Source organism: Zonotrichia leucophrys, chromosome 1, assembly GCF_028769735.1.
Source record: "Zonotrichia leucophrys gambelii isolate GWCS_2022_RI chromosome 1, RI_Zleu_2.0, whole genome shotgun sequence".
Lineage (NCBI taxonomy): Eukaryota > Metazoa > Chordata > Aves > Passeriformes > Passerellidae > Zonotrichia > Zonotrichia leucophrys.
In genome coordinates, this window is record NC_088169.1 from 10,984,901 (window position 1) to 11,000,708 (window position 15,808).

At 33.9% G+C, this 15,808-nt stretch overlaps 1 protein-coding gene across 10 annotated transcripts in view; it reads left to right on the forward strand.

Moving 5' to 3' along the window:
* DMD (dystrophin) overlaps positions 1 to 15,808 on the forward strand; it is a 1,046,893-nt gene that overhangs the window by 331,785 nt on the left and 699,300 nt on the right. For all 10 annotated transcript variants that reach the window (XM_064706931.1, XM_064706854.1, XM_064706864.1 and 7 more), the window contains 3 exons: positions 6,365 to 6,550; positions 7,212 to 7,393; positions 10,716 to 10,866. In XM_064706931.1, coding sequence (XP_064563001.1) covers positions 6,365 to 6,550; positions 7,212 to 7,393; positions 10,716 to 10,866 — 519 coding nt within the window. The remainder of the gene's footprint in view (positions 1 to 6,364; positions 6,551 to 7,211; positions 7,394 to 10,715; positions 10,867 to 15,808) is intronic.

The following is a 15,808-nucleotide window of genomic DNA, read 5'->3' on the forward strand; positions in this document are numbered from 1 at the left end:
CTTCAAAATAGGTGCTATTTTAGTCATTATAACATTTAGAATTTGCATTTTAAAATTAAAATTAAATAAGCATGGCCATTGTCTATTCAATCTTGCATATTTTTCATGCTACTGAATTATTCTGTGACCACAATTCAAATTTTGAGGTGGTCTGATCATCATTAGTGGATAAAAATACCTTTTCCTTTTTTGTCTGTATGTATGTGACAGCACAAAACACTCTGGGAATTTCTCAAATAAGCTGAATGTGCTGATCTGGAGTTATGTTGTTGGTAGCATTACTGGGAAAGGCCCCAGGCTTCTTGACCTGTAATATTTCATCAGGGCCCAGTTACCATTCACTCTTGGAGAGTTCTGAGAAGAGTCATTAGTTAATACTGAAAACTTATCCTGAGGTGAAAATTTCACCTTTCTTTTTGTAGAGTGGGATCTAATTTATGTATTATGTAGAGGCCAAATGATCTCACAGTCTACTGCGTAACATGACAGCACCTGAAATACACTTCTCCTTAAAATGTGCCCAGCTCTGTCATCAGCAAAGGGAAGGTTTGAAGAATGGTGGGTAGACAAGCCCTTTCAACAGGAAGAAATCATAATTTTGTTGTAGATTTATGGTGAAAGTAATTCAATTCAGTCATAGTCAGTGACTGAATGGTCAGAGCCATGGTTCATAATTGCTGGAATAGGAAGTGCTTTCCTTAGAGAGGCAAATACTGGTGTCTTGTCATCAGCAATGCTACAAACAGCAATTCATTTTATGAGCAGCAAAACTCAACAAAATTAAAACCCATAAATAAACAGAGGCTGAATGTTTTCCCTGGAGACTTTATGAAAGCAGCATGTTTTGATACACTTTGAGTCAAGTAGCTACTAAGCAAAACACGATTTGATGTTTTTCCAAGTACAGGTGTGTTGAAGAAACAAAGCTAAGGGGAAAATCTTTCTGCAAAGCACTGACTCACTTGACCATGTGTTCAAAATGAAAAGTTTTCTACTTTTTAGAATGTTTGATCATTATGGGCAGCTGGCAGCCTTGATTCCTGTCTCTTAAGTCTGAGCACCATCTTACCTGTCCTCACTATTTCCAGTCTTAGTCTCCTCCCCAAGCCGGTTGATTGCAGGTTTTTTTCACTGTCTTTAAGTTATCTTAAGCTAACTTCTACACTTGAGTCCCCAAGGTGCAACGTTTTGCTTTAATGCCAATAAATTCTTAGTCTCTTTCAGTCTTTATTTGTACCAGCTGTACCCATGTAGAGTAGTTGAAGAAATTAATTTTCTTTTATTGCTTTCCTGTCAATAGTTCCAACCTTTTTCTTCCTTTGTAATGAATGTACTTTCATCAATACTGCCTGGCTCTGCCTTTTCTCCTCAGCATATACGTTGCCTAAGCTCCATTGATTTTTAATGACCTAATAATCTGCTGCATCTCAAAACTGCAGTTGCAAGGACAGGTCAATTCATCCAGGTGGAAACATATGCAGTAGAAATAGAATCACAGAGAAAATCAGGTACTAAAAATGTAACTTGTCTCAATTGAGGAAGCAAAACCTGCACTTTTTCAGATTTATCATAAGGCCAAACCAGTGTGGATTTTTTGACAAATAGAAAAAAAAAGCTGAAAAAATTAAAACAAAACAACCCCCCCCTCAAAAAATAAAGCCAAACAAAAACCCCCCACCTTTCTTACTCTACATTAATTTACAGTGATATTTTTTAAATACTTAATAAAATGGAAGTGCTAGCCTCATTTAGAACAATGAAATTGTTAATGTTATAATAACAAATGGTCTGAACCAATTTATCTTATAAGTTTTATTACTAGAAATGGCTCATCTGTTGAGAAAACATAGTCTTGATTGTTGAAGAGTCCATTTTATCATTTAACATTTTAACAGTCATAATTTTGAAATACAAAGACACATAAAATAGATTTTGTAATGAGAAAGTTGAAGGAACCAAAAGAATAAGCAGTGGTTTCATTCTTAGATGATAGGCGGCATAATTTGAGAGTGAATAATGTGAACTATTTTCTGAGGCTCTAATCCTGCAAAGGGGGTGTTCAAAATGAGAAAGATACTCTCAACTGAAATTGGCCTTTAATAAAAAATGTTTCTTTAAAATTTTATGTCTTTGAGTTTAAAAGCTTTAAATGTCCAGAGCCACATTCTTTTTCTTTAACAATGGGAGACGCAGATTCTGAAGTAAGGAAATACGTAATATAAATAAGAGTGCTGGAATGAGCCCTATAGATTTCCTGGAAAACTACTTTCTAGAGCTGCCCAACTAACTTCTAAAACTCAGAATCAGTCTTTATGTATTAATAGAAACATTCTTTCAGAATTGGCTAACACAACTAATCTTTTTCTTCCTTTAGGAACATAATGCAATAACAGGTGAGGAACACTTTGTCCCCTCATTTTCTCACCTTGGAGGAGCTACAAGCTCATGGTTTAAATTCTGTGAAATAATTAATACATTTGCCAGGAATAGCTAATTTTTTCCAAGCTTCTGAAGGTCAGAGGATTTTTACTTTCACTTACTATACTTTAAATTAAATATTTATGAGCAGAGTCCCTGGGGTCTTTCAGCCCCCACACCCAAGCAGAGGATGGTGAGATGTACAGAGATTAAACTCCCATTGTTTTATCTAGGTATAATTCATCTATGTGCAAAAGAAAGTGAAGGAAGAAAAAAAGTGTCTAGAGGACAACATATGGGTCCACAGCAATTTTTTATTTTTACATCAGTACATAAGAAAAACCAGGATTGTTACGTGCAAAAGTGTCTGATCATTTTTCAAAACAGTCTGGGAGTTGACTGCCTGACTGATTCCCAGCTACATGTGCTGCAGCGTTCATTAGACATTTAAATTTCTCATGTAATTTTCACTGGTGTTGTTCAGCACTCTCCCAAGTACAGCAACCTTGGGGGTTCACTGGCTCCGGGCGGGCTCACCTGCCACGGGAGCCTGCTGTCCACGGTCCTGGAGAGCTCAACAGGTCTCAATTTAGCACTGCTGCTTCCAGGGTCACAAGACAATTGCCTTTAGCCATAGTAACTTTCCATCTTGGCCACAATTTGGGTCAGTAAATTTCTTTTAAGGTTGGATAGCAAAACTGTTGTTCTGCTCAGGTTATTTCATTGGTTTAGGCAAGAAAAATGAGTTTCTGAGACTGTTCATTAGGAAACAGGTGGCTCGTTAGCCAACATAAATTCATGAGAACAGATAATATTTGTGATGAGTTCAAGGCCGAGGCTCACGTGTATTTCTGAGATGATTGTGCAGCCCAGGGAGGAGGGAGGGATGCACCACCACAATGAGGTTTTGTTGAAGTTTTTATTCAGTAAATGACTCTTTTTGCTCTAAGACAATCAAGTTTGTGTTGCATACTCATTATATACTTTATTAAGAATAGTGTGATTTAAGAATGAAACTGTATTCATATTTAGGCAGCTTTTTTTCCCTAAGAATAGCCTTCCTTGCATTATATGGCTATAACAATTTGACTTCAGCCTGTCCTCATTGTTTTTCATTCTCTTAAAAAATATGGTTAGAAACAGCCATCACAACTTAGATATCCATATTAATAACTGTTCTATCCATGTAGTATATGCAACACCTTAAAATTCTATTTTTCCTTACTTTCTTAGGAATTTCAAAGAGATTTCATATAAATTCATAAACAAGAACACTCACAGGTTGTGCTGTTTGGTTGCTTACCAATGTGAATTATAAGTATCAGAGGTTTCCATTTTTGTTTGTCTTATGTGGATTATTTCATTTTAGAAATATTCTTAGTGCTGTAGGATCTGCACATTTAAATTTGGGGATTACTAAGGGACGAATAATGGGTATAATGGTCTTTGAAATGCTACTTTGGTTTTGGTTTTTAATACAAAGATTATGCCATAAGCGTTAGGTCAGTAGTTGCCCCCTTCTAAGTGTTTCATGTTCTATTTACAGCTAATTCCACTGATCTGATACCTGGTTTTCATTCAATATGCAAGATAAGCAAGGATGGCCAGTTGTCTTTTGGAGAGAAAACAACACTGACAGAAGTAGTAGATATGAGATATAACAATGTTTATATGTATTTTTTGACAAGTCAAAAAACAACAGTTGCCTCCAAGGAGTGTGCTTTATCCTTGAAGACATTTTACAGTGTTACAGTTTTAGAATTCTATACTTATGTATTTTTCTCTTAGTCTTTTTCTGTGTCTCTTATGTCAGAAAATAGCCTTTGTTTTCCTTTTTTCCTCTTTTTTTCTTTTTTTTTTTTTTTTGATTGAGAATACAATTTGAAATACCTGTCTAGAAACTCTTTTTTTTCCTATTTTTATAAGAATCTTTTGGTTTTTATACTTCTTTGAGATGTTACAACAGATCTGAATTTAGTCTAGGCACCATTTTTTTCATAGGTCATGATTCCAAGATTTTTCAGTGCTCTTCTGTATAATATTTATGTTAGCATGAGAGAAAGCAGAGTAAGTGCTAATTGTTAGGAAAAATCTTACTTAGTAGCTGTTCCTCAGACAAAGTGTTGTTGGGGGTCCTTAGTTAAACACTTGACACCTGTGAGACAATTGGGTGTCTGACCTAGAGAAAGAAGGATTTTCAGATGAAGACTTTTCAAACAAATTCAGACAACATATATTATCACAGATCTCTACAAACATGATGTCCCTAACCTCAGTCAACTGTTAAAGCATTTTTTTACACTGTAATAGATATGAATATATACCATGAGGCATTGCTATGGAAAGAAAAAAAAAAACTACTACCTGTGAAAAGCACTGATCAAGTTATCCCTTTCCACAGTAGAGAAAAATATATCTTGCTGCAGAAATGTGATGTGGTTTGGTGCAATTTCTTATTGTATTGTATATTGTTTGAAATCTAGAATTACACAGGTCAATAATTAATTTGTGCTGAAGGGATAAATGGTGACCGTTTTCTCTGCTTCATTATTTATATTTCTTTAATATAGTACTTCCTTTTCACCAAAAAAAAAAAAAAAAAAAAAAACCCAAACACAACCCACTCTATAAAGTTCATGAGATTATCAGATTTCCAAGCCTGCTTTTCCTGATGAGGATTCAGTTACTGACTGTTGTGTTTCTCACACAAGTGGTGATAGTCATGACTTTTACCTAGCCTATCACATATTTAGGGATCTGCATAAATTTCATGTGATTATTAGATCTATGCATTCATGAATGAAGCTGTTGTTGGAAAGATTGGAAATTTCATTTTTAATTATTACATTCCAAGCACTGCACTCCCTGAAGTCAGCTCACTTGGTTGAGCTCTAATCCCATATGGGCCATTCACGTAAGAGTTGGGCTTGATGATCCCCTGGGTCCCTTCCAACTCAGAGCCTGCTGTGTTCCTGCTTGTGGTTCTAATGATGAACTTTAACTTTCAGTTCTAAACTGTAATGAAAGGCTTTATTAGCTGCTTTGAGCATTTTATTGGCACAGATTTGTCAATAGGAACAATTCTTGCCAAGTATAAAAACATTAAGTGCCTTTTTTTTGTTTTTGTTTTTGTTTTTTGTTTTGTTATGGAAGCATAAGCTTATTTATATGTATAGATTGTTTTTAAATTAAATTCTTGACAAACTAGCTAAACTTGTTCAGAAATTTTTGAAAAACATATGGGATGGTATCTTCTATAGCAAATGCATTTTTGTCTTCTCTTCTGTCCTTGTTTTCTACTGTTACACTAATCAATGAGTACTTGTTGATTTCTCTTGACTTTATGCAGTAGACCAGAAATTTCTGTTCTCATAAGAGATTTGGCTTGTAAAAAATAATTATAAGATTGGCCTTTGCAGAAAAGAGAAATCAACAGTAATACACTTCTGCTTGATTGTAAAAAGTTATGATTTTGCATGAGTTTTTAGCTTTTCCAGCTTCCTAGAACGGTTTTCACAAAATACGTGTCTGTGGATTGCTCAAGCCTAGCATTGCATGTAGTGTAAAGGTTTGTTGGTTCAGATTTTTAAATGTCATGTTTTTCATAGATTCTCTGCAAAGTCAGAAAGTAACTTGCTACTTTTTTGCATATATCATTTTATGAGCTTCTGTGGTAAATATTATTCTCATTTTTCACTATTCAGAACACTTGATAGGGATTTTGAATAACAGTGTGAAATATCTAATTAAAATATAAGATTTTTTTTATTTCCCTAAATCTTAACTGATCTTGGTCAGTTAACTGATTTTGTATTGCAAAGTACGTCCATGTATTGGCCATCTGATGTTTTTTTCTTAAGAATACATTGCTTTTCCATTTATTCCTTTGTAGAACTATCTAAGCGGGTGCCATTTTCTTTACTCTTACAATTTTGGTTTTGATCAGGTTTTAGCAAGTGTTGAAGAAAAGAAATTTAGCACCGTGCGGATGGGGTCTGGAGATCTTGAAAACTACCAAACTGCTTTAGAAGAAGTGCTCACGTGGCTTCTCTCTGCTGAAGATGCATTACAAGCACAAGGAGATATATCCAATGATGTAGAAGTTGTTAAAGAACAGTTTCACACCCATGAGGTATATGTTCATACTAATATTTTGAAATTTATTTATTTTATTTTGTTCTCTTTGATTATTTAGGGGGGATTTGATTTGTTTTTATTAATTTTGATTCAGAGAACGTAAACTAGAGACTCTGCCCTACAGTCATAGAATTGTTTAGATTGGAAAAGACCCTTAGAATTCTGAAGTCCAGCCATTAACCTAACACTGCCAATTCCACCACTAAATGCTCCTAAATGCTGCATCTGCGCGTCTAAGGATGGCGACTCAACCACTTCCCTGGAAGCTCATTCCAATGTTTGAGAACATTCAGTGGAGATTAGTTTTTTCCCTAAAATCCAATCTAAACATTCTCTGTTACAATTTGAGGCCATTTCCTCTCATCCTATCATTTGTTACTATACCCACCTCTTTGCAACCTTCTTCCAGCTCGTGGCAGAGATCGGTAAGGTCACCCTGCAGCCTCCCCTTCTCCAGACTAAACAGCTTTTTGCCCTTTGAAGAAAATGAAAGAGTTTATTTCCAGTTTATGTTACAAGTTTTGGTGAGGGTTTGAAAAGATTAAAACCAAGGTTGAAAATTATGTTTGCAAAATGGTGTGATTGTGTTCTTTCATTTCAAAGAATGCAACTCAAAACTGGATTTTTTTTTAATTTTTAATTTTTTTAATTGTCAGGGGTTTATGATGGAGTTAACAGCTCACCAAGGACGTGTTGGTAATGTTTTGCAAGTTGGAAGTCAACTTCTATCAGCTGGAAAACTTTCAGATGAAGAAGAGAATGAAATCCAAGAACAAATGAATCTACTTAATTCTCGTTGGGAAAGTCTCAGGGTAGCAAGTATGGAAAAACAAAGCAAGTAAGTAATATGTCAAGTGTTATTACACCATATAATAATTAATTAATTAATTTTGACTGAAACAATCCTGAACTTGACTAACAGTTGAGATTTTCCTTCACTGTAAACAAAACTCCATCTTGTATCTGTTTTAACCTGAAATTTGATGTGCAGTGATTTTGAGCCTTGCATGTTGTTTGGAGCCTGGAAGACTCATAAAGCAGAAGGTACCAACAATTTGGACACAGATAACACTTTAACCAAAGTTTGCATCACCTACCTCACTTTTATTGGAGTGCAAATTACACTATTTTAAAAAGTGCACGGCCTATAGTTTAAAGTTGAGTTACAAGTAGAAGTAGAGAAATAATCTATTAAATATTCACAATAATATTCAGAAATTTTTATTATTACTGTATCTGATTTTGATATTTTGATTTTCATAGTGCCATCTGGGATAAGAAATTCCATAAATGTAAGAGCTTGTGATTATGCCACAGGGGAGTAATTTGGTTTATGGGATACAGGGATAAAGTATATATTTTCTTACTTTCTTCATAAATATATATTGAACATATTCAGTTATTCATCTTGCTCCTCTTTGTGCTTTTTTCTAGTTCTACCTTGCCTTTTGGAGTTGATGGTTTGCCTATTGTATTAAAAAGTGAACTGTGATTTTTAACAATTGCATGACATAACTCTCTTTTTTCCCATATATTCTTAGCAATTCCAAACAATTTTTTTCTTTTCAGCTTGCTGCTGAGTACTGAGAATGTTTCCTTTATTCTGTCTTCCTTTGACTATAAAATTGTTTCTGAGTTTCAGGAGTTTCAACCTAACTTATTCCAATTCTCATATATTTTTGGAGAGAAAAAAAATCCATGATTCTTTACTGTGGGGAGTTATTATTGGCCATACTTATTTTCATTTAAATCAATACATGCAAGTCGTTATGTCTTTGAGTGGTTCTTTTTCTACTTGAAATGTCCTTTAACACCAGTTGTTAAACCCATCTCCCAGCTGCAGCTGTAGGTCATTGCTTGGGGAATTGAGTGGCCTAGTGATTTCTAAAGCAGGTCATGTTTGGGTAGTATGAGTTCAGTAGAAGACATAAAATAATAAGGGCTTCACAGAGAGTGTCGCACTACTATTTAAATTTCTATACCAAAAAAGAAATGTGTGATAAATTCAATGAGATTTGGGATAGGGCAAGAGAAAATTTCTCAGGAGTGATATACCTAGATATAGTTAATTCTGGCCTTTTGGTCAAGCCACTGTGTTTCAAGAAACTGGCTGGATGAGTATAAAAAGTTTTCTTATCACAATATAATATATTTTTGGGGTATTATACATAATTTAAGTATCCATCTTCTACTTCAGTTTAAAGCACAATCTTCTGAGAAGATTGCTGTAATCTTGCCCCTAAGGCAACAGTGACAATTTTTGCCAAACAGGGATGGTTTTTGTGAAGATGAGAACAGCAAGACTGTCTGACCTCTGTAATGGTAATAGGAATTGTGAAAAAAGGCACCACACTTTACAGCACAAGGAAAACAAAAGCAAGTAATAAACAAGAACAGGAGGAAGATATACTGATAAATATGCTATAAAAATGAAAGGGTCTTATAAAAAGTGATTTAGGAGGTCAGAATATCAGAAGAAGTTTGGAACATAAAAATTCCTTTGTGTAAAAGCAGCCCAGATTGGGCTCATGTATTCACCATGTATTGAAAGTATTTGACTCTTTGAATAAGCAGTGTAGTAGCATGCTGAAGGAAAAATGTCTTTTTTTCTTTTTTATTTCTTCCTCCTGGCGTTTCCCAAACAGTATTTTCTATAGTAAAGCATCTCAGTGATAAATATATCACTGTAAAGAAAAACAATGCAATTTACCACTTTTTAGGGAGTTCAACAGCTTTTAAAACCCATTCAATTCAATTTTTTTTTTAATTTGAAACTTATCGAGCCATACTATAAACAAAGGTTTTGATAATCTCCTGAGGTATATAAATAGATATTAAACCCTCATATCAGATATTTATAAAAGTATTTTGAAAGCAAGGAAGTACCTGATGAATGGTAAGAAAGAAGAAGCAATCTTTTGCTTTAGTAATAAGCTGTGATTATGTTTTGTGATTACTTAATTTTTATGTTCCTTACTTCAGAATAATGTCACTATTATGTATAATATTTGTTTCATCATATTTTCCTTTTCTTAAATTCAGTTTACTGTAAAAGGTTTTCTGTAGGGTTTATTTAATTTAATACTAAGAGGAATATCTCCAGGATGAAGCAGTGTACTTTATAATAGCCTAGTTTAGAACATCAAGACAATAAAATACACAGTTGAAAGTGAAGGACTGAGATCTGAGATCCCTAATCCCTTGTAAACCATGGGCTTTATTGAAACAGGGTATCATCCTTCTGTACTCTATCTGTAATTAATAGAGAGATTAGGATGGAAACAATACTATATGAGTCCTCTGATGGTTTTAATCAATCTTTAAAATATAATTTCTGGCTTAAAAAAAAAAAAAAGATAGGAAAAAAAACCAAATCTGAAATCCAAAAATGCTGTTGATGAAGGTTTTGTTTAGGACAGTTTCAAGAATTTCTGAAGAGGAAAGTCTGAGTGGAAATCTGTCATGGATTTTTGGACAGATCATTTTGTATCTATCTATCTATACAATTAGATTAGGCAAAACTGAAGTATTTCCTGGTAAAATTTCAGAGTATTTTCCATTGAATAACTGAAAATATAATATTTTTTCTATTTAATTTCCTAAATTAGAGGAAGCCTGATAAGGTCAGCTGTTTGAGCAGCTTTCAAAATACTTGTAGTGAATAAAACAAGCTTTAAAAAAACAGAGTGTAGAAATTTTGAACTCCAACTCTAATAGAAATGCAACTGCAATACAAAGCTTTAACAGATAGAATATTATATGATGTAATCAGTTCCTAAAGAAAAAGCTTCAGAACAGTTTGTCTAAATCAAAACTATTTCAAAAAAGTTTCAATTACCTTCTCCATAGAGCCATAGAATGTGCTGGGTTGGAAGGGACCCATTGGGATCATCAAGTCCAACTCGTGGCCCTGCACAGAGACCCCAACAGTCACCCCCAGTGCCTGAGAGAGTTCCCCAAACACTTCTGGAGCTCTGTCAGGCTGGGGCTGGAACCACTGCCCTGGGGAGCCTGTTCCCCTTCCAAAGCATGTATTCAAAAATATATATTTCTCTTCTGCCTTCAATTGCAACCTTGTGAAAATCTGTTAGTATATGGGGCAGATGTTTCTGCTTGTTGTTTTCTTCACTTACAAATTCTAATTATTTTTTGTTTTACAGTTTACATAAAGTCCTAATGGATCTGCAAAATCAGCAGCTAGCCCAGCTAGCTGAATGGCTGACAAAAACAGAGGAAAGGACAAAGAAAACTGATTTGGAACCCTTAGGTCCAGATCTAGAGGACCTGAAGCGCCAAATAGAAGAGCATAAGGTATGCTGTGATGGGCTTCCAAAGGCATAAAAACCAAATTGGGTGTTTGACATTTTAAAATCTCTACTCCTGTCGTTAGAGCATTGCAAAGTAATATGAAATCTTGGTTTAATATTTATTGTTCTGTACAGTTAACAAGCTTTTTTAGACTTACTTTATTGCAACTGTGAGTTTTATTCTGATATTAACAAATATATTGCTTTCTTTTATTATAAGCAATATACTAGAATATTCAAGGCAACTGTAACATCTTTTCATTACATTAGAATGAAAATATATCAGATTTTTTAATGCTTGTATATTCTTCTTGTTTGTTTTCTCTTACATGTTGTAGCAGCAATGATGCAGTTGTCAGACCACATAATATTGTTGGTACTCCAGAGATCCTGAATATATATTTGCACTGAACATATATTTTGCACTGTAAAATGCACTACTTTCTAGCAGTAGAAAATAATTTTTGGTAATGTATCGGAACAATAAAAAAAAAAGCAACCAACCAAACTCAGAAATAGATGGAATTTAATAAAATGGAATTTGGCCAATTAATCCCACATTACGTAAGGGTAATTTTTAATTGGAAGAATTAAGAACTAAAATGAGAGATAGGATAGTTTGTGTAGTAGTTTGAATAAATTTACTGGATTAGAATGCCTTGCTTTATATTAATTTAGATTTAATAATAAATTTATATATGTGTCTACAGCACATGATGATGATAAGGAAACACAGAAAAATATAGAAAACAGAGGTGATTTGTGAGGTGGTGGAGATTTAATATGATGACCTTTTAATGTCTCTATATCAATGGCCCAAAGCAGCTCCTTTCCATGGTATCTTGAGAGATTTTAACACCTGATGATTCTCGGCCTGTGTCAGTGCTAATCCAGGTTTTAGAAGGCAGATCATCCTGAAAAACAATTCAAACTGAAATCAGCTTTTACAGTTCTTTTAAAAATAGGTCAAAAGCTGCAAAAGACATCATGATGCACTTGTGTGTTAAAGATGATTTCTTTGCATTCTGATTAAGGAGTGCTACTGAGGAGGAATACAAATTCTGCAGCTCCTGCTGCTGTTGGTGCTGTCTGTGCTTGCCCTGTGAGGAGATAATGCATTTCAGTATGTGGGTTTGCTAGCTAAGGACATTTTCTGATATTAAATTTTCTTTTCAAAAAAGACAGAAGGAAATTATGAAATGGTAATTGGAGAAAGGAACACGAAAGATTTTGAATACATCAGTACTAAGACTTGAATAACTTTACTCCTATTTCTATGCATTTTATGCTTGAATACTAACATAAAATGCAATACCTTTATTTATGCAATCTCTTCATGCTGCTTCTTTCTGATACTGAGAAAAATAGGTAATTAGCTTGTATTTGAAGATTCTGAGTGAAGACATGCAGAAATCTCTTTTCCACATGCTTGTTCTTCACGCGTTGAGTTAGTGAACATTATTTATTTATGTGTATTACTTTTCAAATCTGTTTCATGTGCAAAAGAGAATTTAGCAAGGAATGCTGGAAATAAAATGGTTTGGATTTAATTTTAATTACATTTGTATCCATCTATCCCTTGTGTTATTCAGAAGTAAGAACTGGGTTTTCCATTCCTTCAGTTATTGAGAGAAAGTGTCATATGGTTTTATTGTATTTTACATACGGCAAAGCTACCTCCTGTAGCAAGAGTTAAAACAATGGACTTTTAATAGTACATTTATTGCTTCATTATTAAACAATCAAATAAAAAAGCAAAACCCCAAACCATTCATATTTTCTCTTAGTCTCACATGAGTCTGGTTGAATCAGAAAACAATGTTTTGTAAATTCATAAGAGGAAACAAAAGTATGAAATATAAAAAGCAATCATCATTTCAAATGAAACAGACCAGCAAACATTTTAGGTTTGGGTTGTTATCATCTTGCCTCTCTCTTCTCTTTGCCCTTATAATTTTGCCTTCCTCTCTTTACCTGTTCATTAGTAGGTATTTTTCACTCATTTATTTCATGTTATGTATCCCCCTTTGAGTTATGATTTCCATACATCAGATTTCTTTATTCTATGTATTTTAAAATGATGTTGCAAAATATTGGTCTCAAGTTCTTGTGACTGACGCTTCAGTTTCTCTGATGGAATGTATTAAAAAACATCAAAAAGAAACCAAAAAAATCCACACTAATATGTATTGGGTATGGCAGCCAAAAATCAGACCAGAGAAAGAACACACCATTCTTCCCAGCATGCTGCTTAGATCCAAAATGTATGAGATTATTATCTTGATAGTACTGAAAATTGTCTGAGTGGACTGAAGTGGGGAAGAAGAAAATTTTATGTCATTAGGAATGCACAGAGTTCTGGTAAGAAATCTGGCATAGTCAATATATTTTGAAAGATTAGTTAAAACATTTCAGTATTTTTTAATTTTTTTTTTCCCAGTAGCGTTTTAAGTATTTTTTCTCCTATTACAGTCATCTATTCCTTATAATTTTGTAAAGGCAGCAAGCTACTTCTCAGTAAAAATCTAAGGACTATTGAGCTGTCCAAGCAGAATATGGTATTGGAAATACTATAATAAATTTAAAAATTGTGCTTTTAATTACACTGGCTTTTTATTCCAGTTATTATTTATTATTATTATACCATATATATTATTATTATTTATTAATGTTGTACCATATATAGTTGGTAGATTTTTATAGTTTCCTTAAGTTTCTAAAAACGTCTAAGTTTTTTTTTATTGCCAGGATTTTTACTACTTCAAATTTTCAAAGGTAAAATGAGATAATTATTCAACATCCAAATATCAAGAAGGATTTGTCTTTGGGTATTTGGATGACTTTGGTAGGCATTTGTATTAATTTTGAACTAGATTATGTTTGAGTTGTGTAAATGGTTATCTGATAAGACTTAAAGGAATTGTAGAGCTTTATGAGTTTCTCTTGTTGCTATCTTTATTCATCAACATCTATGTCCATCTTACATTTTAAGTCCCTGAAAATTTAGTATTTCTCTAAAAAGCTCAGGGTAACTTATTAGAAATTACCATTTAAATTATTTGAACAGAGTGTGCTTCTGCCTTTGAAACTGTCCATCATAAATTCCTGTTCCAACAAGATCCTGTAAACAAACAATTCTCACCAATGAATTTCATGGTAAAAATAGACACTTGGGTTATAAGGAACAGTTTTCTACTTCAGAGTAAATTGAATCTGCCTGAGGATTAGATAATGAGTCAACTTTCTGGTTCATCTGTTCCTTGACTTCTCAAGTCTTTCACAATGTGTGTGAGACTCCCACCTCCAAAGTGCCATCCACTCCTGCTAACTCTGGTTTTGTTCTGGGATGCCATCTGTCAGATTCCAGCTAATAAGGAAATTAAAGTCACCTTGTCCATGGCTGTAGACTTAGGGAGCCATGAATTTGTTTTGTATGGCTTAAAGAGGGGGTTAAATGTGGGGGAAGAGAGCTGTATTATACACACTAATCCCTGACTGCTCTGCCTCCTCTTCCCTCTCAAGAGCTGCATCATAAAATGTTGAGAAGTCTAAATTCCAGGGATGACTCTAACAATTTAGTATACTTCACAGTCCTTGAGAATTATTTTATAGTCTAGCTCTCTGAAACAAATGGTACTCACAAGCATGAAAGTCAGAAAAAGGAGGATTCTTATATTGTCTCAATATGCCCATGAAAGAAATTAACTCTGAAACGGGTGGTAAGATATTTATGCCCTAAAAACAAAGTATTCTGTGAATTCCTTTCCTATTGCTTATAACCACATTATGTTTTGGTTTTTAATTTCTTTTAATTTTTATATAAAAGTAACATGTCTTATGAGAAAGAGTTTTAGAGTGCATGAACTTATGTTCAGCAAGGACTTCATACATGAGTGAGTTACTCCACTTGAAAAAGCAGCAGAAAATCAAAACATTGTGAAATTCAGCATAGTAGGTAATGCAGCCAAGGTTTCTCTTTGTGACAAGGCCATGTTATTTTTCAGGCTGTAACCATCCCACTATATATGCATTAGTCCCTAGAACACACTCAGCTGAAGTACTGAGAACATAATCCAGGACTTTGGTTTCCCTAATTAATTTTTTTTGTTTGAAGCAAGTTAGAGACACCTAAAAAGTGTGTCAGGCAAGATGGAGTCCTGGATAACTTGGGATTTTGGTTTTTTTTAGGGGAGTGGTATGAGGTATTCTCTGTGGTTTTAATTTTCATTACCAACACCACTTTAACTCCTTCCATTTTTGTTCTGTGTCCTCTTGCTGCCCCAGAGCAAGGGAAGGGGGAAATAGGTCTGGCAGCTCAGTTCTCTGGTTCCAGAGCTGGGCTGGTTTTGATTTTAAGTATAGCAAAGGAGGGGCTCCATCTTTTATGGCAAGTGAGGAAAAACAAAAAAAAAAAAAGGGGTAAGCAATTTTTTCATCACACATGCAGAAATCATGAAATGCCTTTGTTTCTAGTTTAGTTTCCTGGTTTCTGCAGTGATTGTAAGTAGAGTTTCCAAAGGGTGGGTCACCTCCTGAGCAGTTTTCTCCTACGTAAGTAATGTTGTAGAGTGCCAAACTGAAGTTGGCATGTGCTTGTTTAATGAAATCTATGTGATTTTTTTTTTTATTATTACAATATTGAAAAAAATATTTTCATGCATTATTATAAAATACAAAAATTTAATTCAGTGGCTATTTAAAATCTGCTGGCTATTGGTATGTATACATATTAAGTGACTATCTGTAAATCTGCTACATAAAATCAACAAATGATTTCTCAAGCAAAATTTTCAGTCTGGAATATTGTATATAAGTTAGGACTTTTGAGTAATTTTAAGCTCTGGAGTTCTCATAGTCATTTATGCAAGTTAACCAGTCAATGGTACACTTTTTTTTGGTAGTTTTTTTGTTTGTTTGTTTGTTTATTTAGTTTGTTGGGGTTTTTT